Source organism: Muscardinus avellanarius (genome assembly GCF_963383645.1).
Source record: "Muscardinus avellanarius genome assembly, chromosome: 1".
NCBI lineage: Eukaryota > Metazoa > Chordata > Mammalia > Rodentia > Gliridae > Muscardinus > Muscardinus avellanarius.
In genome coordinates this window covers 209,200,721-209,228,321 of record NC_137786.1, presented here as the reverse complement: position 1 = coordinate 209,228,321, position 27,601 = coordinate 209,200,721, and the positions used below count along the sequence as shown (strand labels likewise).

Sequence of the window (27,601 nt, the reverse complement as noted above, 5' to 3'; positions counted from 1 at the left end):
TGGGTCTGGGGATGGAACCTAGGGGCATTCAACCTCCAAGCTACACCCCCTGCCATTTTTTTAAAATTTATTTTTATTGGTGCATTGTAATCATACATCACATTGGAATATAAGACTTGAGAGGATATATAAACACACATCATCCAATTAGCCCTCATCCACTCCCCATCCCATTCCCTCCCCCTCCCTCGATCCCATGCTTGTTTGGTGATTAACTTTAATACATTTGCTTACGTACCTCCTGAGTTTTAAAGAGGCTCCATCCTCCCCCATCCCATACCCTCTGATTGGTCACCTTAACTGCTTCACTATAGGGCCCTTTCTATAACTCGACTTCTTCCTGTCACCCCTTTCCTCCTAGTTATTGCTGATTAGGGGAAGCATCTGGTTTTTATTTTCTGCGATATTTCTCTGTGCATGCCACATTGCAAGTACCGATTCCACGCTTGACAGCCCCAGTAGTGGCCTGGCTACCCAGTGGACTGATCCAGACCTTGCTGGCTCAAGAAGCGGCCTTGCTTCATGGGAGGCCCCAATTCTGGCCTCACTGGCCCCCGCACCGGCCTAACCCCTCGGCTGGCTCCGATCCCGGTCTCGGTGGCCCCAACACCGGCCTTGCCTCATGGCAGGCTCCGATCCTGGCCTTGCTGGCCCCAGCATTGGCCTAACCCCTCGGCAGACTCTGATCCCGGCCTTGCTGGCCCCGGCACCGGCCCCAAACCCTCAGCAGGCTCCGATCCCAGCCTCAGAGGCTCCAGCACCAGCCTTGCCTCACAGCAGGCTTCAATCCCGGCCTCGCTGACCCCAGGACCGGCCTAATCCCTTGGCAGGCTCCGATCCTGGCCTCAGAGGCCTCAGTAGCGGCCTTGCCTCAAGGCAGACTCCAATGCCGGCCACTGGCCCCGGCACCGGCCTACCCCTCGGCAGGCTCTGATCTCGGCCTTGGAGGCCCCAACACTGGCCTTGCTTCACAGCAGTCTCCAATCCCGACCTTGCTGCACCTGGCACCGGCCTAACCCTTCAGCAAGCTCCAATCCCGGCCTCGGAGGCCCCAGCACCAGCCTTGCCTCATGGCAGGCTCCGATCCTCGCCTTGCTGGCGCTGGTACCGGCCTACCCCCTCAGCAGGCTCCGATCCCGGTCTGGGGCCTTAGTAGCGGCCGTGCCTCACGGCAGACTCTGATCCCGGCCTCACTGGCCCTGTCACCGGCCTTACCCCTTGGCAGGCTCCAATCCAGGCCTCGGAGGCCCCAGCACGGGCTTTGCCTCACGACAGGCTTCACTCTTGGACTCACTGGCCCCGGAACTGGCCTACCCTCTCATCAGGCTCCAATCCTGGCCTCGAAGGCCTTAGTAGTGGCCATGCCTCACAGTAGGCTCCGATCCCGGCCTCGCTGACCCTGGCACCTGTCTTACCTCTTGGCAGGCTCCAATCCAGGCCTCAAGGGCCGCAGCACCAGCCTAACCCCTCAGCAGGCTCCAATCCCAGCCTCAGAGGCCCCAGCACCGGTCTTGCCTCACAGCAGGCTCCAATCCTGTCCTCGCCGGCCCCGGCACTGGCCTAACCCCTCGGCAGGCTCCGATCCCGGCCTCAGAGGCCCCAGCACTGGCCTTGCCTCATGGCAGGCTCCGATCCCAGCCTTGCTGGCCCCAGCACCGGCCTAACCCCTCGGCAGGCTCTGATCCCGGCCGTGGAGGCCTTAGTAGCGGTCGTGCCTCATGGTAGGCTCTGATCCTGGCCTCGCTGGCCCCAGCACCAGCCTTATCCCTTGGCAGGCTCCAAGCTACACCCCCTGCCATATATTTTATTCTTTGTTTTGAAACAGGGTCTCACTAAGTTGTGGAGGGCCTCACTAAGTAGCTGAGGCTGTCCTTGAACTGAGCTCCTCCAGACTCAGCCTCCCAAATGCCAGAATTACAAGCATGCGCCACCACGCCTGGCCAATAGTCAACTGTTTTAATTCAAATCATGTCTGTCTGCCAAGGATCAGAACTGAAGATGAGACATTTTTCAAATCTGGCCCTGACACTAGACATCACTGCTCTTTTATGGATTTGTACTGTTAAGAACATCACGGTGTACCCTTTAAGCCATGAGATGGGAGGAGCAGGCCTGGAAGGAATAAGGGAAAGTATCCCCTCCTTTTTTGGCATAACATAGTTGATGGATATTGCAGGGCATCGGGACCTGATTGCCTTCCATTAATTGTAGGATAGGTTTTAACCAGTTCATTTCAACCTTGACTGAGGATTAATTGTCTGCCAGATGCTAACATCCTGGGTCTGATGTCAGGTAGGTAAAAGCAGTGCCACCCTTGGCTGAGCAGCGAATGAAGACACCCATTTCTGTCACCCTTCAGCCTCTGGAGTTGGATAGATGTCTTAATTCCTGCAACTCTGGCACTTTGATCACTGCCCTGTCTGAGGTTCTGGCTGTCTCAGTGTTGAGTTAGTGGTTTGGCAGCCTGCATCTGTGTAAGTAGAAGTCTGGTTAGTTAGTTTAGTGATTGGAAAACCAGGACTGCTGTCGCCAGAACAGATTGAGGGACATGCTCAGCCAACCTCAGCTCACAAAGAGATTCACAACAATTGTCCTCACACACTGAACTTATGTTTGGCTAAAAAAAATTCCAGTGTTTTCATGCAAAACCACTGAATGGGAGAGAATGTTGGCCTGGTTTACTTCAAACCAAATGAGTTGTTTGAGGACTCTGAGAAACTCAAGTGTCAAAGTTTTTTAAACCCAATTCAGGGTCCGGGCCTCTGGCCCCAACCCTGGGCAGATGGGTAGGTGTTGGCAGGGCACCCCTAGGCGATCCCCTCTCCACCTGGAAGGACCCTGTGGTCTGGGCCCCTGGCCCCGACCCTGGGCAGGTGGGCAGGTGTTGGCGGGGCACTCTTAGGCGACCCCCTCTCCACCCGGAAGGACCCTGTGGTCTGGGCCCCTGGCCCTGACCCTGGGCGGGTGGGCAGGTGTTGGTGGGGTACCCCTAGGCAACCCCCTCCCCACCCGGAAGGGCCCTGTGGTTGGGGCCAGGGGCCCGGACCCTGGGAGGGTGGGCAGGCGATGGCGGGGCACCCTTCGGCGACCCCCTCTCCACCTAGAAGAACCCTGTGGCCCGGGCCTCTGGCCCCGACTCTGGATGGGTGGGCAGGCATTGGTGGGGCACCCCTAGGCGAACCCCTTTCCACCCGGAAGGACCCTGTAAAAAAAAAAAAGGAAAAGAAAAAGAAAAAAGGAAAATATCAGAGAGGGGTCAAGGAGGTGGCAGATGCCAGGATACTGGAGATGCAGACAAAACTTATCCAAATGAACTGGAATTATTGGAAAAATTCCCCGCTAAGGAGGACTGCTTCTTCTCTACATTGTTAAGAATCTTGGACATCACCTGTAAGGAGAGAGACTTTAGTGGAGACCAAGGAGAAAGGCGGTGCTGAAAGCAGTCTCCGCGTTGGCGGTGGAGACTTGTATTCAGGAGAAACAGAAATCGGAGCCTACCAACCTTATTTATTTATTTATTTTTGGAGAAATTACACCAAAGGTTGAATGCTACTATCGCGCATGCTTAGGAAGACTGGACAACATTCAGAGTGGAAAAAGAGCTTGGGAAAGATTTGAAATGGTGGAGTCAGTGGCAATGGCAGTGGCCAGTACTTAGGGGAGGCAGAGATCTGATGCATTACACCTGGAACCTTTGAAGTAATGACCCCATAGGCAGAATGCTACTACCACGCACCCTCGAGAACGTGGAACAAATGGTTGGGTGAAGAGGGTGCTCGGATTAGAGCCTGCCGAGGGGTGAGGCCGGCGATGGACACAGCAAAGCTGGGATTGGAGCCAGTCATGAGGCAAGGCTGGTGCTGGAGCCTCTGAAGCCGGGATTGGAGCCTGCCGAGTGTTTAGGCCGGTGCTGGGGCCAGTGAAGTCGGGATCGGATCATGCTGTGAGGCAAGGCCGGCGTTGGGGCCTTCGAGGCCAGGATTGGAGTTTGCCGAGGGGTTAGGCCGGTGCCGGGGCCAACAAGGCCAGGATTGGAGCCTGCCGTGAGACAAGGGCAGTACTGGGGCCTCCGAGGCTGGGATCGGAGCCTGCTGAGGGGTTAGGCTGGTGATGGGGCCAGCGAGGCCAGGATCGGAGCCTGCCGAGGGGTTAGGCTGGTACCAGGGCCAATGGCCGGCATCAGAGCCAGCCGTGAGGCAAGGCTGCTACTCGGGCCTCCGAGGCCAGGATCAGAGCCTGCCGAGGGGTTAGGCTGGTGCCGGGGCCAGCAGCTGGCATCGGAGCCTTCCATGAGGCAAGGCTGCTACTGAGGCCTCCGAGGCCAGGATCGGCGCCTGCCGAGGGGTTAGGCCGGTGCTGGGGCCAGCGAGGCCGGGATCTGAGCCTGCTGAGGGGTTAGGCCGGTGCCGGGGCCAGCGGCCAGCATCGGAGCCTTTCCTGAGGCAAGGCCGCTATTGAGGCCTCCGAGGCCGGGATCGGAGCCTGCCGAGGGGTTAGGCTGGTGCTGGGGCCAGCGAGGTCGGGATCGGAGCTTGCTGTGAGGCAAGGCCGGTGTTGGGGCCTCTGAGGCCGGGATCAGAGCCTGCCGAGGGGTTAGGCTGGTGCTGAGACCAGCGGCCTTCATTGGAGCCTGCCACGAGGCAAGGCTGGTGCCGGGGCCTCCGAGGCCGGGATTGGAGTCTGCCAAGGGGTTAGGCTGGTGGCGGGACCAGCGGCAGGCATTGGAGCCTTCCGTGAGGCAAGGCCGTTATTGAGGCCTCTGAGGCCGGGATCAGAGCCTGCCGAGGGGTTAGGCCGATGCCGGGGCCAGTGGCAGGCATCAGAGCCTTCCTTGAGGAAAGGCTGCTGTTGAGGCCTCCGAGGCTGGGATCAGAGCCTGCTGTGAGGAAGGCCAGTGCTGGGGCCTCCGAGGCCGGGATCGGAGCCAGCTGAGGGGTTAGGCCAGTGTCGAGGCCAGCGAGACCAGAATCGGGCAAGGCTGCTGCTTGAGCCAGCGAGGTCTCGATCAGTTCACCGGGTAGCCAGGCCACAACTGGGGCCGTCAAGAGTGGGATCGGTATTTGCAACACGGCATGCACAGAGAAATATCACAGAGAATTAAAACCAGATGCTTCCCCTAATCAGAAATAACTAGGAGGAAAGGGGCAACAGAAAGTGGTCGAGCTATAGAAAGGGCCCTGTAGTGAAACAATTAAGGTGACCAATCAGAGGGTATGGAATAGGGGAGGATGGAGCCTCTTTAAAAAGCAGGAGGTACATAAACATATGTATCAAAGTTAATTACCAAACAAGCATGGGATCAAGGGGGAGGGAATGAGATGGGGACTGGATGAGGGCTGATTGGATGATGTATGCTTGTATATCCTCTCAAGTCTTGTATTCCAATGTGATGTATGATTACAATGCACCAATAAAAATAAATTAAAATTTTTAATAAAAAAAGGGTAAAACAAAACAAAACAAAAAACCCAGTTCACTTCTGTTTACTTCAAAGAATTTCACTGAAGGTCATCAATAACTCCCTGTATTATGGGAACCCCCATTGGGAGTGGAAAGCATTGGTGGAGACTACTCAAAGTGTCCTAGGACAAGTTGCCTGAGTGTGGCTTCTAGATAGTGACATCTGCTTCCTTGGTTTCCAACGTGCCCTCAGCTCACCTGGGTGCAAAGAAGGGAACACTTGGCTGCCAGCGGAGACTTTGTGGCCAGACGTCTTGATCTGGCTTTCTGCCACTTGAGGGTGGACTGTCTGCTTCCAAACGGTGTTCAGCCTGCCTTCTGAGTAAACTTGGCTTCCCTGGCCAACCTGGTGGTAGAATAGAATGGAGAAGTATCCTAAGCCCTTCTGGAAATGAGATTAAAAACTTCAATAAAGAACAATATCCTGATGCAATGGACTGTTGAATTGCCCATATTGCACAACAAAGACTGAAAATTCCTAGCAAGAGAGGACCCTCACATCAGTCTTTGTCACAAATAGTCCTCACTTTGGGATCACATACCTTATATGGCCTCGTAAGTCCGCATTTATGTCTCAGGTCAGCAATTTTTATCTATTCACTTACTTTTTTACTTTAATTAGTGCAATGTAATTATACATCATAGTGAGATATGATGTGATACAAACATACATGCCCACATCACTTGGTATATATTCTTCTACATAACCTGTTCATTGATAGTGAAACCTTGTTAGATGTAATCTTATTTAAACTGTTCCCTTCCTTGTTCCTCCTTTCCCCCCACCACCACTCCCTCTCCTGATACCCTTTCAGCAGTCTGTCAATCGATGATTGAATAATGAAAATGTGGTATATACATACAATGGATTTTAGCCTTAAAGAAGAACAAAATAATGTTGCTTGCAGCAAACTGATGTAACTAGAGAATATTATGTTAAGTGAGATCAGCCAATCTCAGAGAGTCAAGACTCATAGTAATTTTTATTAAGCATCTATCAAGTGCTAGGCATGTTTTCAGATGCTGGGATACCATGATGAATAAGACAAAGTCTTTTTCCTTAAGCACTTTCAACTTATTGTGAGAACTTATTTTTCAGCCTGGCATTTCCCTCCAAAGTGGGTTTTAGGGATCACTAATCCTAGGAGATGCTCATAAAAAAAAAGAACTCAGATGTGATGATAAAATAAGTCTAAAGATGTGGAGATTAACTATATAAAAAGCATACTATGGATTGTAAAGTCCTGCTACAAAGAAAGCTGTCAGAATATTTGACCACAGAGCCTTTTTCTGCATAAGACTTTATACCATAAAAGGCTGTATACTTTATATCTAGGATTAGTGATCCACAGGATATAATACTTTGGTCTCTTGCTCTTAACAAATAAGACTGGAGAATATCTTTCTATTATAGAGAAGATTATAGGAAGGGCATTTGGAAGCCTGCAAAACATGGGCTCCCTTTCAGAGTTTAGATGAGGAATAAGCAGGAAGTCTAATGTCCCTGTCACTCAGCGTCTGCTAAGATGAGGAAAGGCCCATAGAGATGATGGTGCAACCATGTTGTGAGAAAAGTCTGTGCAGCACTGACATGCATGGGGCATTGAACTTAGTCCCTGTATTCAAATTACTTAAAACCATGCAATTGGTCTGGGACTGTTGGGCAAATGGAAGTGTGAATCTAACTAATGAGCCCTCATGGTGGTGTGACATTTCTATGGACTGACAAGAGCTTGACTTGACTTCTTAACTTGATGTATCTCCCCTTCAAAAATAGGATAATATTTGAGCATTTTTCTAACCCCTGGGGGCATTGAGTCCAAGGTCATTTCATCACCAGTCAATACCCCTGCCCCAGGCTTGTTGCCAAATCTGATATTTATTCATCAGTTCTGATATAGCTCAGCCACTGTGACCCTGATTTGCACAACTCAGAAGTGGCCTGGCTGTTTATAGTGGGGCACTGTCTCCTGGAGATGCTGTATGAGTTTGAACAGTTCATTGACCCCTTGTTTGTTGCTGTTTCTGGAACTAACTTTATTCCTGCCCTTACTAAATATTGTTCTTATTCTCATGCAATCTGTCTTCTCTCATGGCCCTAGTCTTTCCATGACTTCTCTCTCTGAGCAGAATTGATTCAGGTGGAATGACTACAGTGGCCATGGGTGAGGATCAAAGCAAGTTGTTCCTATAAAGAGCATCCTGCCTTCTGTTTTCCCCACTAGTACAAGTTTCATAAGCAATTGAGAAGCAACTGTGCTGGGTGTTTTCATCTATATAGTACGATGGAGCCCACACATGTTATGGTGGAGACACAAACTATACCCGTGTGAGATGTAGCCACGGATTCTTGTTCTTAGCTATTTGTAGAAAAAAAATAGCCAGAACTGCTGCAAGCTTGAGTGATTTTTATTATTTCAAAGGCAGAAAGATAGGACAGAAATTAAAGCACTTACATCAGAGGGATGTAGTGGAGTAACTTGAAAATAAGTTACTAAAGTTTTGAACATTAGAACAGTTTTTATAAGGATTCATTATCTCCTTTGTCCTATCCTGCTTAGCCAATGGTCTTTTCACCTTCCCCTGGCCTAATGCAGATGCAGGCCCAATTATCTCCACGGTGTTAGCTGTTCTTGTTAGATTTATGGCCAAGATGTGTTACTTGTTTAACAAGGTGAGGGTTACATGGTATGTGCCCACTTTGGAGAAGGCCTGTACCATCTTCCTGCATCCTTGGGGAGTTTTTTTTTTAGCCATTTTTATCTCTATCTGCTGGAAGTTATTTATTATATAAACTTGTCTTTAAAGTATGGAGACTTTGGGCTATAACTCTTTTGTGTACTTGGTAACTAATATAGGGTTCTCTTAACCTTACTTTAAACTACTGTGAGAATTTAGTGTTTGTTTTAACATTCCATGGTTAGCTGGGATAAGAGCTAACTTTTAGCTAACCAAGGTCCGGTATTGGCTGAAGCTCTTGGCTGACAGCTTAGAGACAAAGAAAAAGATTTTATTGTTTTGCCTAAGTATGAAAGCTTATTCTTATTAGCCATTAATATAGCTCTTATTAACAATCAATACAGGATCAGTCTCCATCAACATGGTCCCCTGAGGCTCACTTCAACAGTCCACAGTCCCATTTTATTCATCTGTGACTATGTAAGAAGAGAAAATCCCAAAGGAGTCACCTTACATTTATCTCTTGAGATTTTTCTCTCTGCCTTGATTTCACCATTCATCCACCTTCTAGCCTGGTGGGAAATGTCTTCCACATGCTGTGCCTTAGTGTGGTTGAAATAGGGCCAGTGGCAGGTGCTTGCAGGGATTTAGGGGAAAGTGTTTATATAGCAGAGTACATGATTCTGGAATAAAGATGTTGCGATTGAACACCAAAGCCCCAAGATGTTGCTAATGTCTGAGCACATGTGCTTCTAGGGTGGAGCTAGTCATAATCCTTGGAGTAAAGAAGTTTCCCTTTATCTTGTTCCAGCTTGCAGATCCAGGGAAGATAACTGTGATGGGACTAGCTTATTATAGCTTGCAGAGCTGGGGGAGGTAACTATTGTGAGGGCCAGCCTGCCCAGTTGCTACCAGTCCAGGGCTTAGGGATCCATTAGACATACCATTGCAAATGCATCACCCTTGCTTACCATCCATCCACACTCAACAGCTGTTGTTGGATAGCTGCCTTGAGTAGAGGGAAAATCTGGCTTCTGCCTGACATTGATTAGCCCGAATCTGAAGGCAATAATGCCCACTCTGGAGGCACTTGGGAAAGAGGCAATGTGTGGTACATCTCGATCCCCAGTGCATCCCTGATGGACTCTGTCTCAGAAGACTTTCAAGTGTGGAAGATGAGAACAAGGGCAGTAATTTGTAGTATGTCTGTATCTGGGGAAATCCAGATTAGATATTTAGGGTGTAGCTTATGATTTTATTGTTTTCCATGTAACCATTCTACTGCTTTGGTTGATGTTAATGTTTGCTGACCTTTACTGCCACAAAGTACTTTTAGATGTATTGTTCAAAATTTTAAGTAACCATTGCTAATAAAAGTAAAATCTATGTAGATCATGTTTTTATATTTAAAACCGCCCAGAAGCAGCTGCCTTCAAGAATTTTGAGCACCACAGTTGTTAAGGATAATGGCCGCTGGGAGCTCCTCCAAAATGCTCGAGTTTGAGTTTTGTTCCTCATAGCTACTGACGTGGAATTTCTGTTTCTAAAGAGAAGCAGCAGGAGGTGAAGTGTGTCCTGTTAAATGGTGCTGGAAGAGGGGTTACTATGGTTTGGATGTGTTCCCCCCAATCTTATCTATTGGAAACTCAATCCCCACATTGATATTGCCACTCTGCAGTGAGAGCTTTGGAAGACAGTTGGTTCACGGTGGCTCCACCTTCATAGATGGACTAATCGATTCAGGGATTAATGAGTTATTTACAGTGTAGCATGTTTTGAAAGTGAGCTCTGTCTCACCTTGTGATGCCCTCCACCATATTATAGAGAAAGAAGATCCTCACCAGACACTGAGCAGATGCTTCCAGAACCATGAGATATCAAATCTCTATCTTTTTTTTTTCTTTTTTTTTGGCCTGGGGATTGAACCCAGGGACATTCTACCTCCAACCTATACTCCGAGGCCTTTTTACTTTTTATTTTGAAACACAGTCTTTGTAACTTGCTGAGACCGGCCTTGAAACTGAAATCCTCCTGTCTCGATCTCCCAAATACTGGGATTAAAAGTGTGTGCCACCAGTCCCGATCAAATCTCTATTCTTTACAAATTACCTAGTCTCAGGTATTTTGTTTTAGCAATGGAGAACAGGCTAAGACTGGAGTATTAAAGAAAAAAAAGACTAGAAAAACTAAAAGAAATGGGATGAACCCCAAATGCCACGAGACACATAAATAGACTGCCCGAAGATGCTAGGAATGTGTGTACTTCTAGAGGACAATATTGCTCACTCCCTACTTTATTTTAGCCATCCATGTCTTAGCCAAGGATATAGCTAAAAAAAATTCTTCAGAGAGTAATGGCAATTTCTGACAAATATTCAGTCTTTCTCCAAGAGTCCTTTAAGGTCACTGTAATCTTCAACTGCAATAACATCAACAATCCCACCCCTGTAGCTCCATCCTCTTGAGGCTTTGGAAACATGTTGTGGCAAGGTGTCTTGTACAGAGCATTAGAGGGGCAGAGTTCATAGATGTGGTTTTAGAGTATATCCTAGAAGGTCAAAATACCTGCCAAGGCTAACAAGTCAAGGTTATTTTCCTGCCTCTTTAGGCAAGTGGGAAGGGAAAACTAATACTAAGTATAGTTTTATAGGGACTGGAGGGAGGGTGGCTTAAACAGCCTAACGGGGCTATGATTCTCAAAGGAGTATGCTTGTTCAAATGGCAGGCACTGGGTCTCCACCCCTGGAGATTCTGAGGGAGCAGGTTTGGACTAGGGTCCAGGAATATGGCTTATGAACAAGCATCCCAGGTGGGTTCATAACAGGTGGTGGTGTAGAGGAGAATATGGGTTTCTGATGTGCAGAGTTTCAGCTCTGACACTGTGTAACCTTGATCTAGGGGCTTAGCCATTCTGTGCCTCAGTTTCTTCATCTATCAAGGCCAAGCTCCTAATGCCATTATAAATAAAATATCACATGGAGGCTCAGCACCACGCCTGGTCAGAGCAAGCTCTCCGCACATGTTTACGGAGGCTGCTGCCATTCAGACTTATGGTCAGTACAGCTGAGAGCCAGACCAGCACGGCAGTCAGGTGCGCTACCTCTGGAAACAGACCATCTAAAGGGAATCCTGTAACTGCTATTTACTCCTTGTGAAATCTTGAGTATATCATTTAACCTCTTGGCACTTCAGTTTTCTCCTCTATAAAATGGGTGTTAACAATCCCTACAGCTGGAGGATTGTTGTAGAAAAAAGTCAATCCAGGTAAACAGCCACAAATGACATCTGAATATATACTATTATTGTCTGAAACAGGGTATTGATCAAACACTTATAGCGATTTTAGAATATAATAATATTTTCCCTAAACTTTCCCTTGTCCCTGTTTGTTTTTCTAGAACAGGATTACTGATATGACCCAGGGCATGATTGTTGATCTTAACCACACAGTCATAACAAAGATGGTTGACTGTACACCATCCCAGCCTCTTTGCTTTTCTAGGCTCTTGGATTCTTCCTCACAACCATGGAGAGGGGCTACCACTGCCCACATTTTACAGATGACAAAGCTGAGTTGTAAAGAAGTTCAGTGACTCCTCCAAGGTCTCAGAGTCACTGGTGGAGCCAGGACTCAAATTGGGGCAGCCTGATTCCCAAGCATCCCTACCTCCTCAGTGCTGGTTTCTTCTTAAGTAGCAAAGTCAGAGGTGCAGACTCTCATGAGTCAACATACTGCATCAGCAAGACCAGGCTTTGGCCCTAGTAAGAGCTGGGTTCTGATCTTTGTTACCTGAGAGCTCTTCCCCCAGCAATTTACGCACTCCCGCTGTGTCCTCCTCTGTTAGGTGAAGAAAATAATACCTACTTCAAAGGGTGGTTGTGAGGATTGAGGAGCTGGTATGTGTGAAGGGCTCAGAAATAGCCCTGGGAGTGGAGGGGACCCAGAGAGAAGAGGGGGATGAAGGTAGAGCTAGTGTGGAGCAGCAGTGTGTTTAATAAAGGACCAAGAGGAGGTGGGTGTGGTGGTGAATGCCTGTAAATCCCAGTACTTGGGAGGGGCTCAGACAAGAGGGTCATAGGTTCAAGGCCAGCCTTACCAAGACTTAGTGAGACCCTGTTTCAAAATAAAAAATAAAAAGGGCTGTGGTGTAGCTTGGAAATAGAATGCCCCTGAATTTAGTTCACAATACCAAGAGAAGAAGGAGGAAGAGGAAGAGGAGGAGGAGGAGAAGGAAGAGGAGAAAGGAAAAAAAAGAATGAAGAGGAAAAGGAAGTAAGAAATCCCCTTCCCTGGTGTATAAGGTCTTAAACACCAGATTTCTAAGGAAATAATTGAAGTCCTAGTACCCAAATAGGGCTGTATGACCAAAGCCTTCACTTTTATTGTCATTATGTTGCTGATAAGAGGAGCTATGAGGAAGACTGAGATCGCTGAGGGCACAATCCCTCCAGGCTGGGACTGAGAGCCCCTTGTTGACAGGATGGCTCTCCAAGGATTAGGAGGAGGGGTAGTCATTGAAAGCCCCAGTAGGCATTCATCACTCCTGACCCACAGTCTTGTCTTTTTCTCCTGAGGTTTGAGTCCCAAGAGCTGTTGGTTCAGACCCATCAGACCCTCCAGCAGCCGGCCTGCTGAGCACTGCTGGCTATCAATGTGGGGCTTTCAGACAGCCCATAGGGAGGGCGGAGCTAGTGGGGATGAGTGAGGAGCTCAAGCTGTGTAACTGTATGCCTCTCTGATGCCTGTGTCTTTTTTATTTTTTCCTCCCTCTGGTCGCAGGATGCTTTTAAAAAACCATCTTGCATTTATAAAATGCAAGATGGTTTTTTAAAAGCATCAGTAGAAATTTTAATTGAGGTTAAATTGGAGGGCTGAGGGTTTTGGTAGGCTCAAAGGCAGATTCTAACATCAAGAAAGAGGAGCCAGCACTGATAAAAGTGTCTTTCTTTGCCACCTTCTAGGGTGGTCCTGACCTGGGTGGCCTTTGCTCTGATAAATGGTGTTCTAATTAGGCATGGAACAGGCTGCTGCCCCTCCTGTTTTTCCATTAAAAAAAATGCTAAGGATTTTATTTTTCAGATAGACCTTAACAGCCACCATGGCAATATATTCCTCCTTCTCCTCCTTTTTTTCTTCCTCCTCCTTCTTTCTTTTTATACTGGAGACTTAACCTGGGGGTATTCTAACTTCAGGCTGCATCCCCAGCCCTTATTTATTTATTATTGGTGCACTATATTTTCACGTCATAATGTGGATCATGTTGACAATGGCATATATTCACACAGTACTGGGTGCCCTCCCCTTCTTCCCCATTACCCTCTCTCCAATACTGAGTTTCCAGATTTACAATGTTATATTCACATGTATACACACAGGTCACGTGTAGTTTTTCTACTAATGAACCTCAGCCTTCTTCCTCCCCTACTCTTTCTTCCTGGCTTCACTGAGGTTTCCCCTCCATTATCTGGAGTCCCTCTGGTATCCCTAATACTCCCTAGCTCAAGCATATTAGAGAAAACATACGTCTCATATCTTTCTGTGCTTGGCTTATCTCACTTAACATAATGTTCTCCAGGTCTTTCCATCTTCTTATGAATGACATAATTTTGTTCTTCTTTATTGCTGAGTAGAATTCCATTGTGTGTATTTCCCATAATTTTGTAATCCATTCATTGTTGGTGGACACCTAGGTTGGTTCCATATTTTGGCTATTGAGAATTGTGCTGCTATGAACATGGGTATGCATGTGTTGCTGTAGTTCTCTGATTTTTAACCCCTTTGGAAAGATCCCTAGTAGTGGTATAGCCAGATTGTATGGTGGATCCATTCCCAGGGCCCCACTAAGTTGCTGAGCTGGCTTCGAACCTGCAGTCTTCCTGTTTTAGTTTCCCAAGTACTGTGATAACAGGCATGTACCACCACTCCTGGCTCACCTATTTCTTTAATGTATACTTTTGAAGACCTTGGGTTTGGGACTATGCTAAGGGGATGCAATTTCTCCTCCTTCCCCTCTCCTGGGTAAGCCCACTGTTGGAGGGCCTGTTTCTCCATTTTATCAGCAGTAGAAACAAATCAATACTGCACAGTCTTAAAGCAAACTGTCAGTGTATCCCAGGGAAGTGAGACTGGGTGAAAAATAAAGGCAGCAATAGCAAGAATGACAACCACTTACTTTCCCTCATTCATTCATTTCACTGAATATGAGGAGCCTGTGCCAACTGGCCGGCATTATCTTCATTGCCTTGTTGTTCTCATGGACTAAGAGGTTAAATGACTTACACTTTTCAAAATGAATTCTGGAAGAACCAGGGCTGAACTAATGTAACAGGACTCCCTATTTTTAGATAGGAAATACCAGGACAGTTGTTTCTAGGCAGGGAAATTGAAAGATGGGTTTGGACAAAGTTTATGATGGCAAAAATGCTTCTGATATTTGCTTACTCTGATTTTTTAAGAAAAGGACCAGGAACATTTGCACACATCGGGTAATTACATAGCAATTTAAAATGACTGACTTTTACTAGAAATGGAGCCACTACATGATCCAGCTGTATCACTCTTTATGACTATCCCAAAGTAAGTTGACATACTCTAGAGATATGTGCATTCTCATGTTTATAGAAGCACAATTCACAATAGCAAAATTATGGAAGGAACCTAGGTGTCTGTCAACAGACGAATGGATAAAGAAAATGTGGTGTATGTGTACACAATGAAGTGTTATTCTGCCATAAAGAAGAATGAAATTGCATCATTAGAAAAATGAACAGGTCTTGAGAGCATTGTGTTAAGTGAAATAAGCTGCATTCAGAAACATTCCCCTTCCATATGGAAAGTAGAAAGAAAAAAAAGTCGCAGGAGAATATGAAAATAGAGGGGATGTCAGTAAAATAGAGGAAGAAACCACGGAGAAGGAGAAGAGGGAAAGGGGAGGTACCAGGGAATAAAACTGACCAAATTATGTAAATACATGTACAGATATGTAACAATGAATCCTACTATTATACACAAAAATAATACATCAATAAGATAATACAGAAAAAGAATTACTTTTAAAGACTTTTCCATGTTAAGAAAAAATGATCATAATAGAAGTAAAGGAAAAACAAGTTTCTAAAACAAAGCATGCTATCAATTTTGAGAGGCCAGAAGACTCTAGGTCTAGGTATTAATACTTACATATGGCTAGATATTCACTTACTGAGAATAGATGACTTGAAGGATAGACACCAAACTGTTGGTTATTTTCATGAATAATTTTTTATTCCTATATTTATGATTTTTTGCATTTCTCAAAGCTTTCAGATCAAAAAAATTTTTTTGGTACTAAAAAGTGTCTTGTTTGGTTGGGTGGTGTTATGGTTTGAAAACAAAAGTCTCCCTGTACCTCACGCTTGGGAGGCAGCCATGCTCAGAGGTGGGTCCCTGGGTGGGGGTTGCTGGACACAGCACATTGGTGTGTGTGTCTCAGCCCTGCTAGGCAGAGCATCTGCTCTAAGCTTTCTCTCTCTGTTCTTAACTATTGCCCCAGTTCCTACTGACAGCCGGGCCAAAATGGAATCTATGTATGTGTGTGTGTGGGTATATATATATATACCCCCACACACACATACATATACACACAAATTTACAAATCCATAAGCAAAAAAAAAAAAATCTTCCTTCTTCTAAGTTCTGCGCATGTGTCAGGGATTTTGGAGCACCGTGGTGAGAGTACTGACTGAAACAGATGGGAAGAGGTTCGTAGGCGAGCACAGAGGATTTTTAGGATAGCAAATAAACTCCGTATGATACTAAAGTGATGGACGCATGTCACATGTCACATACCTTTGTCCGATCCACAGAGTACACACTTCCAAGAGTGGACCCTAACGTAACCCATGGGCTGTGGGTGATTACAACATGATACTGTTGTAGTGTTCGTCAGTTGCCACAAATGTGCCACTCTGGAGGGGTGTTGGTCACTGGGGTGGCGGTGCGTGAATGGGGGCAGGAATCATATGGAAACCTCTATGCCTTCTACTAAATTTTGTTATGAACCTAAAATTGCTCTGAAGATGAAATCTGAAAAAAGTGCTTTAAAGGCGAAATAAATATCTCATCCGAGGAAAGAGTTAGCAGTGAAGGGATGTGTTGTTATAGAGCAACCACCAGAGCAGACCACTCAGGATTAGTTTAAGCTACATAGAAAGTCTTAGCCAGCCGGAGACGACACGGCAGGGTGGTTAGTCCTGGGTACAGCTTTGAGCCATTTTTCAGGGTTTCTTTTATATGTCAAAATCATAAGCTCAGGAGTAGAGTTTAGATTCTCACAGATCCAGACAATTCTCAACAGTTTCTTTCAGTGGGTGTGCAAATCAAGTGGAAAGTACAGAAATCAGAAACAGCATTGTGCAGGAGCTCAATCCATGTCTGTCTCTCCTATTGTCTACCTTTGGATTATTTTAGGGGTAGAAAGCTCCTAATGGCTTTGGTTTCTCTGCGAGTGAAAGCTAAGCAGGAGTTACAGAAGCCAAACAGGCTCAACCACTGTAGCTGGCAAAACTAAGGATGATCAAGCCCACTTCCCCCTAAGGAGCAAGCTCGTTCGCTTCCCCACAGCCATGGAATTCTGTGGACCTCTCTATTTCCCTTTAAATTATTTTCCTAAGAAAGATTGTTTTGCATTTATTTTTGCTTTCATGAATAAGACCAACTTTTCCCTACTTAGACTTTTTTTTCTCACTGGTACAGTGACAGGATTAGAGTAAATGCTTTTAACTTAAAAGAAAATGTATTACCAACCACATCGAATCATTTTAAAGATGAAATTGCATAAAGAATTATAAAGTACTTTGGCAACTGAGATGCTAATATGCTTCAGCATACATATAAGAAAACATTCCATAATTTTTACTGCTGTTGTTGTTTCTCTCCATCTTAGTTTCTGGAACTGGCCCTTAGCACCATATTGAAATTCCCTGAAATTTGTACAGCTGAAGCCAAATGGTCAATGTGCCTTTTCCACAAATGTAATTCTAATAAATGGAGAGAAAAAAAAGTCCAAAACCTTGCTCTCATCTGCTTATTGCATTTTTAAATCCCTTTAGCTGGTCAGCTTGAACTATTTCTCATAAGATATTTTATAAATCAATTTATTTCTTACACATCCATCTTTGTTTAAGCTGAAGGAGTTAGAAGGGTGGTGGGCCTGTCAGACCGGGGGAAAAGGGTGAAGTTAGGAAACTGTCAAAACCATCACCTCCGTCCATCACTGCCATATTACCGGAAGTGGTCTTATTTATGCAAATATATTTCTTTCTTTCTGTGATTTTATTTAAACCGCACTACCCCTGTGAGGCTGGCAGGTTCCATGTTAAAATGCCCTTCATGACTATGCATTTATTCTCATGGCATCCTATGTCTCCTTGTCACAGCTTGTGATTCTGCATCTGTGGAACCATTAACCGGTGTCTATTTCTCTACAAACCGTGAGCTCCAGAAGGTCAAGGATGGTGTCTGTTTCATCTCCATTATATTTCAGCACCCAGCCTCCTACCTGGGACACCGCTGACACTCAGTAAATACTTGCAGAATAAAAAAGTGAATTTACGAGTTCACCTACATTCTTGGCACTGTGCTCTGTGGGGGAACGAAGAACAGATTGGCCAGATGACTCACTGTGGGTCAGACTTTCTTTTGAGAAAACACAGTGTGTTAGTCCCCTATTGATGCTGTAACAAGTTACCACAAATGTCATGATTTAAAACAGTATACTTCTAGAGCTCAGAAGTCTCATAGAGTCTTATCAGGCTAAAACCAAGGTGTCTACAGGGCTGCGTTCCTCGTGGGGAAGCTCCAGAGGAGTATCTGTTTCCAGTGTCTAGAGGCTGCCTGTATTTCCTTAGTCATATCCCTTCCTCTGTCTTCAAAGTACAGCACGCCATACCCTGCATCTGTCTGCACAGATTCTGTCTTTCTGATTCTGCCCTCCTTCCCTTTCCTAAAGGACCTCGTGATTACACTAGTACCTCCTGGATAATGCAGCATACCCCTCCAGTCTCAACATTCTTTTTTCCCCTTTTATTTCTTTTTTCTTCTTTTCTTTTAATTGGTACATTGTAGTCTTACATCTTAATAGAGTTCAAGATGATAGAGGCACACATGTATACATCACTTGATTAGCCCTTACCCAATTCCTGCCCCTTCCTCTCCCCCTCTCTCCTTTTCATGTTAGGCTTAGTGATTGACTTTGATATTTTTGTGAATGTACATCATGTACTTTAGTGAATTTCCCTCTTCCCACTCCCATCCCCTCAGTTAGGTCACCTTATTTGCTCATCTATACTTTCTCTTTCTTCGTCTAGCGTTCCTCCTATGACCCATTTTCTCCCTAGCTTCTGCATATTATGGAGAGCATTCTATTTCTTATTTTTTGTGACTGACTAATCTTACTTAGCACAATGTTCTCTAGTTCCAACCATTTCCCTGTAAATGATATAATTTTGTTTTTCTTTATGACTGAGTAAAATTCCATTGTGTACATATCCCATAGTTTTGTAATCCATTCATCTCTTGATGGACATCTTGTCTGTCCATAGTTTGACAATTGTGAATTGTGTGTCTATGAATGAATATATATATATATATATATATATATATATATATATATATATGCATTAGTTTGGTAGTTTGGTTTCCATTCTTTTGGGAAGATACTCAGAAGTGATATTGCTGGATCATATGGTAGGTTCGTTCTCATTCTTCTGAGAATCCTCCATACTTTTTCCAAAGTGGTTGCACTAATTTTCAATCCCACCAACAATGTGAATGAGTCACATTTGCAAAATCCCTTCTACCAGGCTTTTCTGAGATTATTCCCTTAGGCTGAGAAGCATCCCACCCATACAGGTAACAGAATAGACTCAAGAGGGCAGTAGTAAAGAGACAAGCCAATCTTAAGGAATTAAGAAAAGCATTAAGAACCATCTTAAGCATTTAACTCTGGAATTAATGAATTAAACAGTCCCCTAGTATTCTACAGACAGGGCAGAGGTAGATGAACCTGCTATGTGGGAGGAACAGGCTTTGCTAGCTACTAGAGTAAGTACACTTTGCTTGGACTTCCATGTTGAAGTTCAGAGTCTTCTAAAAGTTTCAAAAGAGTTTTATCTGGTAGTGACAACCCCCAGGATTAATTAATATTTATACATTCTTAGAAAACCTGGAAGTAGCCGGGCGTGGTGGCGCACGCTTGTAATCCCCGTGCTTGGGAGGCGGAGACAGGAGGATCGTGCTGGTTCTAAGCCAGCCTCGCTGGCTTAAGAGACCCTGTTTTCAAATAAAATATAAAATAGGTCTGTGAGTGTAGCCCGGAGGTAGAAGGAGGGTTCCATCCCCAGTACCACCAAAAATAAAAAAATAAAAAATAAAAATAAAAAAAAATAAATAAATAAAAACCTGGAAGTAGGTAGTGCTGGCCCCAAGGTGAATAGAGATAGAGGATAAGACACAAGCCACACCCTATGGATGTATTATCTCTTTAGAGACTGGAGAAAACATACAGTTACACAAGGCAGGGGCTGGAATGAGGGCATATGGATTTATGGCAGGTAAGCTAGACCAACAGTCAGAAGATGTCCCCATTGGAGGGAAAGGGTCCTGGCACCATATCAGCAAATAGGCAAAGCCACGACTTCTGGCTGATAGCTCTCTGCTGGACCCAGTGGGTGGAAATGTTTGACTATTGAAGGGAGGGTAGTTCAGAGTTAAGACCAGATTCACTTAAGTTTTTTTTGTGTGTGTGGTACAGGGGATGGAACCCAGGGGCATTCTGGATCTGAGCTTCACCCCTAGCCCTATTTTTTATTCTTTATTTTGAAACAGGGTCTCACTGAGTTGCAAAGAGCCTCACTAAGTAGCTGAGGCTGTCCACGAACTGCGATCCTCCTGTCTCAGCCTCCTGAATGCTGGGATTACAAGTGTGCACCACTGCCCAGCTTCTTTTAAATTATTTATTCAGCACCTCTTATGTTCCCAGCCCTGCCCCCAGAAACTCTGGTTTGTGTTTCCTATTGGCTTATGGTTGTATATGGAAGACAGATCATAGCAAATACACTAGTCTCTTGGTGTCCATGGGGAATTACTTCAGAACCCTCAATGGATAGGAACGCTGCTCACACTCAAGTCCTATACACATAGTGTTCTAATATTTGCATAGAACCTGCACATATCCTCCCATGTACTTTATTTATTTTTATTTTTTGTGGTCCTAGGGATGGAGTCCAAGCGTGTTCTACCTCTGAGCTACACCCCTAATCCTATTTTTATTCTTTATTTTGAAACAGGGCCTCACTGAATTGCAAAGGGCCTAAGTAGCTGAGGTTGTCCGCAAACCACAAACCTTTTGTCTCAGCCTCCCAAATGCTGGGATTACAAGTGTGTGCCACCACTCTCGGCTCTCCCATGTAATTTAAATCAGCTCTAGATTACTTATAATATTTAACACAATGGGAATGCTATGCAAGTAGGTGTCATATTATATTGTTCAGGAAATCATAGGAAAAAGTGTTAACCAGAAGTTGTTGAGGTCCATGGATACGGAGGCATGACTGCAAATGAATACAGCAAATGATTATACATTGTGATAGGGGCTACAAGACAACAAATAGGGTGCTATGATAGAGAGCGTGGCCAAGAGGACCAGAAGTGAATGTCCTGGGGCCAGAGGGAGGGGCATGAGCTTGGTAGTTTTATGAAACTGATAGAAGGTGGGAAACAGTGGCCAAGAAAAGGATGGAGGGTAGGAAGGGAGCAGGCTGTGCATATGTGTATGTATATGTATATAAAATTTACCATTTTATCCATTTTAAGTGTACAATTCAGTGCCATTAATGATATTCACACTAATTTCATTTCTCTTTCCAAACATTTTCTTCACCCCAAAAAGAAACTTTCTGACCATTAAGCAACAACTCTTCCTGTCTCCTTTCCCCAGATCTTGGTAACCTCTAATCTATTCTCTGTCTTTGAATTTGCTGGTTGTAGATGTTTGGCCTAAGTAGAATCACACAATATTTGTCTTTTTGTGTCCCGCTTCTTGGCTTAATGCTTTCAAGGCTCCTTTATGTGGTAGTATGTGTCAATACCTCATTTCTTTTTTGTTGACTAAATAATACTCCATTTGATGCATAATATTCCATTTCATGTTGTCTAATTATTCTTCACCTTCTGATGGACACCTGGGCTATTTTTGCCTTTTGGCTATTGTGACTGAATATTAGCATACAAATATCCTTGAGTCCCTGTTTTTTCTCTCTCTCTCTCTATATATATATATTCTTTTTCTTTTTTTGGTGGTACTGGGGTTCCTGAAAGCCCTTCTACCACCGGGCTACACTCCCAGACCTAATATATATATATATATATATATATATATATATATATATATATATATATATATATATATATATGTGTGTGTGTGTGTGTGTGTGTGTGTGTGTGTGTGTGTGTGTGTGTTTAATTTGGAAACAGGGTCTCTTAAGCCAGCACGGCTGGCTTCGAACCTGTGCGATCCTCCTGTTTCTGCCTCCCAAGCACGGGGATTACAAGCGTGTGCCACCACGCCCGGCTTGTTTTATATATTTTAGGTATATACCTAGTAGCAGAATTGCTGGGTCCTGGAGTAAGTTTACATTTCGTGTTTAGAGGAATTGCCAAACTATTTTCCATAGCAGCTGCATCATTTTCCATTCCTATCAGCAACACATGAGAGTTCCAGTTTCTCTCCATCTTTGCCAACATTTGTTTTGTTTTATTTATTTATTTTTTTTGGTAAATTGTATTATAGCAATCCCAGTAAATGGTATCTCACCATAATTTTGGTTTGCCTTTCCTAAATGACCTATGATGTTGAACATCTTTTTATGTGCTTGGTTCCTCTTTGAGGAAACATCTTTTCAAGTCACTGGGCCATTTTTAAATTGACTTATTGCCCTTTCGTGGTTGAGTTGTGAAAGTTTTTTGTATATGTTCTAAATATTAATCCCTTATTAGCTACAGGAGTTGCAAGTACTTTTCCCCTCATTTTGTGAGCTGTCTTTGCACTTTCTTGATAATGTTGTTTGATGCAAAAAAGATTTTAATTTTGATGAAGTCCAGTTTATCTATTTTTCTTTTGTTGTTCATGCTTTCTAGGTCATATCTAAAAGTCCATGGTCAAATCCAGAATCATGGGGATTTGCATCTGTGTTTTATTCTGTTTTCCTTCACTTTTAGCTATTCAGTTTTTATGTAGATTTTAGAAGCCAGTCACTTAGCAGCTAACAGGAGATGTGTGGGGGCTCAGCCAGGCCACAGGGGTTTCTCTGAATCGCACAGAGTAGAGGGGGTAGCGCAGCCTTCGTGGATGGTCTGTGCCACCTAATGCCAATGTGAGGATATTTTTCCTAGTTCCCTGATATTTTTCCAAACTGATAAAGGCATTAATCATGTACTTTATCCACCCTTTCTTCTTTCCTCTCTCTCCTTCTTGAAACAGTCTCACTAAGTTGCTGAGGCTGGCCTTGAACCTGTGATCCTCCTGTCTCAACCTCCAAGTACTGGAATTATAGGTGTGTGCCATTATACTTGATTTAGCCAATGTTTCATAAAATTACATTATCCTTTATTATGTAAGTGGTTTCTTTCCATGATACCAGAATGTTCTTATGACCCAAGGCTAACAGTAAGTAGATAGTAATAGTTTTTTTTTTTTTTTTTAAAGTGGCTATTCATGTTAAAAGAGTAATCAGCCTTGTGCTAGAATTCCAAATTTGGGGAACAAAACAGAAAACTAAACAATGAAATTCAAGGGTTTAGAAGCTTCCATGTGTGCTATTGCTGGTTTCTATGGGCTTATGAAGCATTTGGGGCACTCCTCCCTGCGGGGAAGGCTCTGGGGACCTTCTTCAGATTGGCTTTCTTCCTCAATATCTGAACCATTTCTTCTTCTACTTTTTTGGTACTGAGCTATCTGTGAGCTACGCCCCTAGCTCTTTTTTTCTTTTGAAACAGGGTCTCACTAAGTTGCTGAGAGGGAGACTACATTTCTGAGGCTCTGCCTGAACTGCAATCCTCCTGTCTCAGCACCCATTTATGCTTAAACATCATCTTTGTCCAACATTCTTAGAAACAGAGAATGAGAAAAAAAAAAAAAACAACAAGCAAATCAAAACTAAAAGTTCTCTCTCTTAGAGTTCTCTGCACAGCCCCCAATGGACTCTTCTTAGAGATGTTGCCAGGTGGTTATCTTTTTATCTAAAGTATATGTGTGTACATATATTTTAAATATAATAAACATATATTAAAAAGAAATTAAAAAGAAGAAAAAATTCTACCCAGAGAGGAACACTTTTTTTCTCACGGGAAAGAATGCTCAGTTGTACTTGGGGACTGAATGAAGTTGAGTTAATGAGTTCACCCTTGTAAAACATTGAAGTTCTCCCAGACATACTAATTAAGGCACTTTTTGTCTTTTCTGTTGGTTTTAGCTTTGAAGATACTGGCATGATGCAAAATGGAGAAGCCAAGTTTGGGAGCAATAACATAGTCTCTACTTGGTGAACAGCTTTGCACTGGAATGGCCGCCTCTAGAGAGTGGTTTCTAAACTTTTTAGATGGCCCCATGGCTGGACTACACTATCCTATAGTTATGCGGTTGAATGATTTCCTCTGGAGTTGTTCAGTGCACAGTCTATGCAACTATAAACAGTGGCCTGACATAGGCCAACAAAAATAGAAGCAGGGCATGGTGGGACACACCTGTAATTCTAGTACTTGGAAAACGGAGTCAAGAGGATTGCAGATTTGAGGACAGCCTCAGCAATTTGAGGCCCTATTTTGAAATTAAAAGGGCCAGGGATATAGCTTAGAGGTAAAATGCCTTTGAGTTCAATTCCCAGGATCAACCACACAAGACAAAAAAACAAAAGTAAAAATAAGGCCTAGAGGTGTAGCTCAGTGGTAGAACATTAGCCTAGCCATGTGTGAAGCCCTGGGTTTCATCCACCATACTGGGAAAAAAGAAAGAAAAAGAAAGAAAAGGAAGGAAGAGAAAGAAAAAAAAAGAAAGAAAGAGAGAAAGGAAAGAAAAAAGGAAGATGGACATCTACAAAATGTATATTGTCAATCCATTTAGACTGTATATTGCTGAGACATGATGTTTAAGATGAAAATAGATAACAGTTATAAAAAATTTTGTCTACATTCCAATGGGTGGTTTTGAACACTCCTTGCTGTAGGCCCCCACTTCGGAGACAATTGGCCCAGCAAAGATTCACATGGATCTTCTCTCTTATTCAGGGAGGGCAACACATCCGTAGGGCGAGGTTGCTGCTGTACAGTCTTCACAGATCGTGTCCCTTCTTGCCGGGACCCAGGCTCACCTGCTGTTCTTCCTTTTCAGAGTATACAGTCATCAACGAAGCGTGCCCTGGGGCCGAGTGGAACATCATGTGTCGTGAGTGTTGTGAATATGATCAGATTGAGTGTGTCTGCCCAGGAAAGAAGGAGGTGGTGGGTTACACCATCCCTTGCTGTAGAAATGAAGACAACGAGTGTGACTCCTGCCTGATTCACCCAGGTGAGTGGAATGGCAGACCTTGGTTCTGCATGCCTGAACCAAGGAGGCTGTGGGCCCAAGGTGACTAAAGTGACAGGTCAGCCCATTCTCATTACAGACAAAGGAATGAGAGGAGTTAGTACTCCTGTTAGAGTTAAAGTTGTAAATCTGTTAACCAGAACGAGCAGCTCCTAGGTACCATGTCAGTTCCTGGGACATATTCCCAGCATCCCTAGAGCTTCTAGCCTGATGGGGGAGATGGAGAACAGGCAGCTATGGTGTGGTGTATGAGAGTGCTATGATAGAGGCTCAGGAGGGGAAGGGGGCTAGGGAGAGGGAAGATCAGTGATGATGTATTACAGGAGGTGATGTGCATGCTTGAGATGGAAGCCATACACTGAAGAGGGTATGAGAATTGGCGAGAGGGGTCCAGCCCTAGAGGATAGCACATGCCAAGGCCCTGTGGCAAGCAAAAGCATGAGGTTTCAGGAATTGTAATTAGCTGGGTCTGGCAGAAGTATACACGTGATGAGAGACATGGAGAGAGACTTATACACAAAAGAATAAGAAAAAGCAGTCTGAAGGAAGCAGATTCAGAAGGGCTTTTAAAGCCAGGTTAGGAATTTAGGCTACATTCTAAAGATATTATGGTAGCATTGGAGGTCTTTTAGAAAAGGCATGGGGCATGACTGGAGGCAGGAGAGAAATAATAGGAACCTCTATAAAGGCATAGGCTCAGTAGACAGAGAGAGATGGAGAGATTTGAGAGTCACCAGAGAGTGAGGTTGGCCATACTTTGAGATTGGCTGGGTGGAGAAGGAGAGGGAAGGGAAGAGCCGAAGTCAAGGACAAACTTGGCGTGGCGGCAAGGCACACACTTGCTTGTCATCCCAGCATTTGGGAGGCTGAGACTGGAGGATCATGGTTCACGGACAGCCTCAGCTACTTAGTGAGTCCTCTGCAAATCAGTGAGACCCTGTTTCCAAATATAGAATAAAAAAGTAGGACTGGGGGTATAGCTCGAAGGTAGAATGCCCCTGGGTTCCATCCCTAGTACTGCAAAATAAATAAATAAGAAGTTAAGGATGATACTCTGGCTTCTCTGGCTTCTGCATGGGATTGGGAGGTGGTCCCAGCAACAGGATAGGGTGAGATGGGGCCTTCCCAGGCTACTGTACCCATTCCTTTGTCTTTGAATTATGCTGAGCCTGACCATCATTTTTGCCTTGTTCCCACTGTAGAGGGACTGTGGTGCTCTTCTTAATGATCACAGATTTTCTGACTGCACTGAAGTCCTTATGTGGGTGCAGTCCAATATGCATAGGAAAATATGTTCCTACTGAAGAATATGTTTCCAGTGTGACTGGCAACCCTCTGATCTCTTTCCTGGTGCTTGGCAAGCAGGGAGGCGTTGCTGCCTCATACTTCTGATTTTTCCCAGGAGACCCACCCTTTCCCCTCTAGGCCAGGTCAGAAGGACACTGAGATTTTCAAGTGAGCTTTCCAAAGGCTGAGAAGGAAAAGGAATCAAAAGGATGCTATAAATCGGGCGTGGTGGTGCACGCTTGTAATCCCAGCCTTCCGGAGGCTGAGACTGGAGGATCGCGGTTCGCGGACAGCCTCAGCTACTTAGTGAGGCCCTCCGCAACTCAGTGAGACCCGGTTTCAAAATAAAGAATAAAAATTAGGGCAGGGGGTGTAGCTTGGAGGTTGAATGCCCCTGGGTTCCATCCCCAGACCCGAAAAAAAAAAAAAAAAGTGTGCTTTGGGAATTTCTTTCATTTTCACAATTCCTCTCCTTTTAAAAGCACAAAGAATGATTGCCCATTACTACCTGAGACTTTCTTTCATGGGAAGATATGAAAGAGAAAAGGAAACGGCTCAAGTCTACAAATGGTATTTGGAATCCCTTTCTCCTAGGAAGAGAGTGAAGCTGAGCTTTAAAATAGGAGTAATTTAGCCGGGCATGGTGGCGCACGCTTGTAATCCCCACGCTTGGGAGGCAGAGACAGGAGGATCGCGCAGGTTCGAAGCCAGCCGCGCTGGCGTAAGAGACCCTGTTTCAAAAATATAAAATAGGTCTGGGAGTGTAGTCCGGAAATAGAAGGGCTTCCAGGAACCCCAGTACCACCAAAAAAAAAAAAAAAAAAAAAAAAAAAATAGGAGTAATTTAGCCAGGTGTGATGGTACACACCTGTAATCCCTGTACTTCAGAGGTTATAGGTTCAAGGTTAGTCTCAGCAACTTAGCAAGCTTCTGTTTTTAAAATAAAAATAACTTTTTTAAAAAAGGATGGAGATGTAACTCAGAGGTAGAATGCCCCTGGGTTCAAAGTCTCAGTACCAAAAACAGACAAACAAACAAACAAAAAACAGTGGCTGCAGTATAATTTTTTTGTTTGGTTCCAGAAAAAAAAAAAAACAAAAAACCTCCACTCTTTTAATTTCCTAATGGATGAGAATGGTTTGTAGGGAAATGGTTGAGTAATATTTCCAATTTTTCTTGAAACATTTGAGAGTAAAGTCAGAGTCTTTCGACTAGAGGTCCTTAGCAGTGATATGGAAGTCTTTGAACAATTTTCAAAAGTTTATCAGTTACTATTGGGTGTGTATGGTTTTGTTATTAGATAGAGATAACAAATATATATATTTTTTAAAAGAAAAAAAATGAGTGTATGCTGATATTCAGAGGTTATAGGTTCAAGGCTAGTCTCAGCAAATAAGCAAGTTTCTGTTTTAAAATAAAAATAAGTTCAAATGTAATAAAATAAGAGGATTGACTTTTTTCTATCATGGTAAAAAAACTTATCTCCTATTAACATTGATCTAATCACCTATTTTTTATCTTATGACATAATATAATTGTGTAAAAATAGCAATAGA

General features: G+C 44.3%; 1 protein-coding gene across 3 annotated transcripts in view; it reads left to right on the top strand.

The window, feature by feature from the left end:
- PAMR1 (peptidase domain containing associated with muscle regeneration 1) overlaps positions 1 to 27,601 on the top strand; it is a gene marked incomplete at both ends in the record, with an annotated part of 96,380 nt that overhangs the window by 7,120 nt on the left and 61,659 nt on the right. For all 3 annotated transcript variants that reach the window (XM_080706622.1, XM_080706621.1, XM_080706620.1), the window contains one exon: positions 24,564 to 24,740. In XM_080706622.1, coding sequence (XP_080562748.1) covers positions 24,564 to 24,740 — 177 coding nt within the window. The remainder of the gene's footprint in view (positions 1 to 24,563; positions 24,741 to 27,601) is intronic.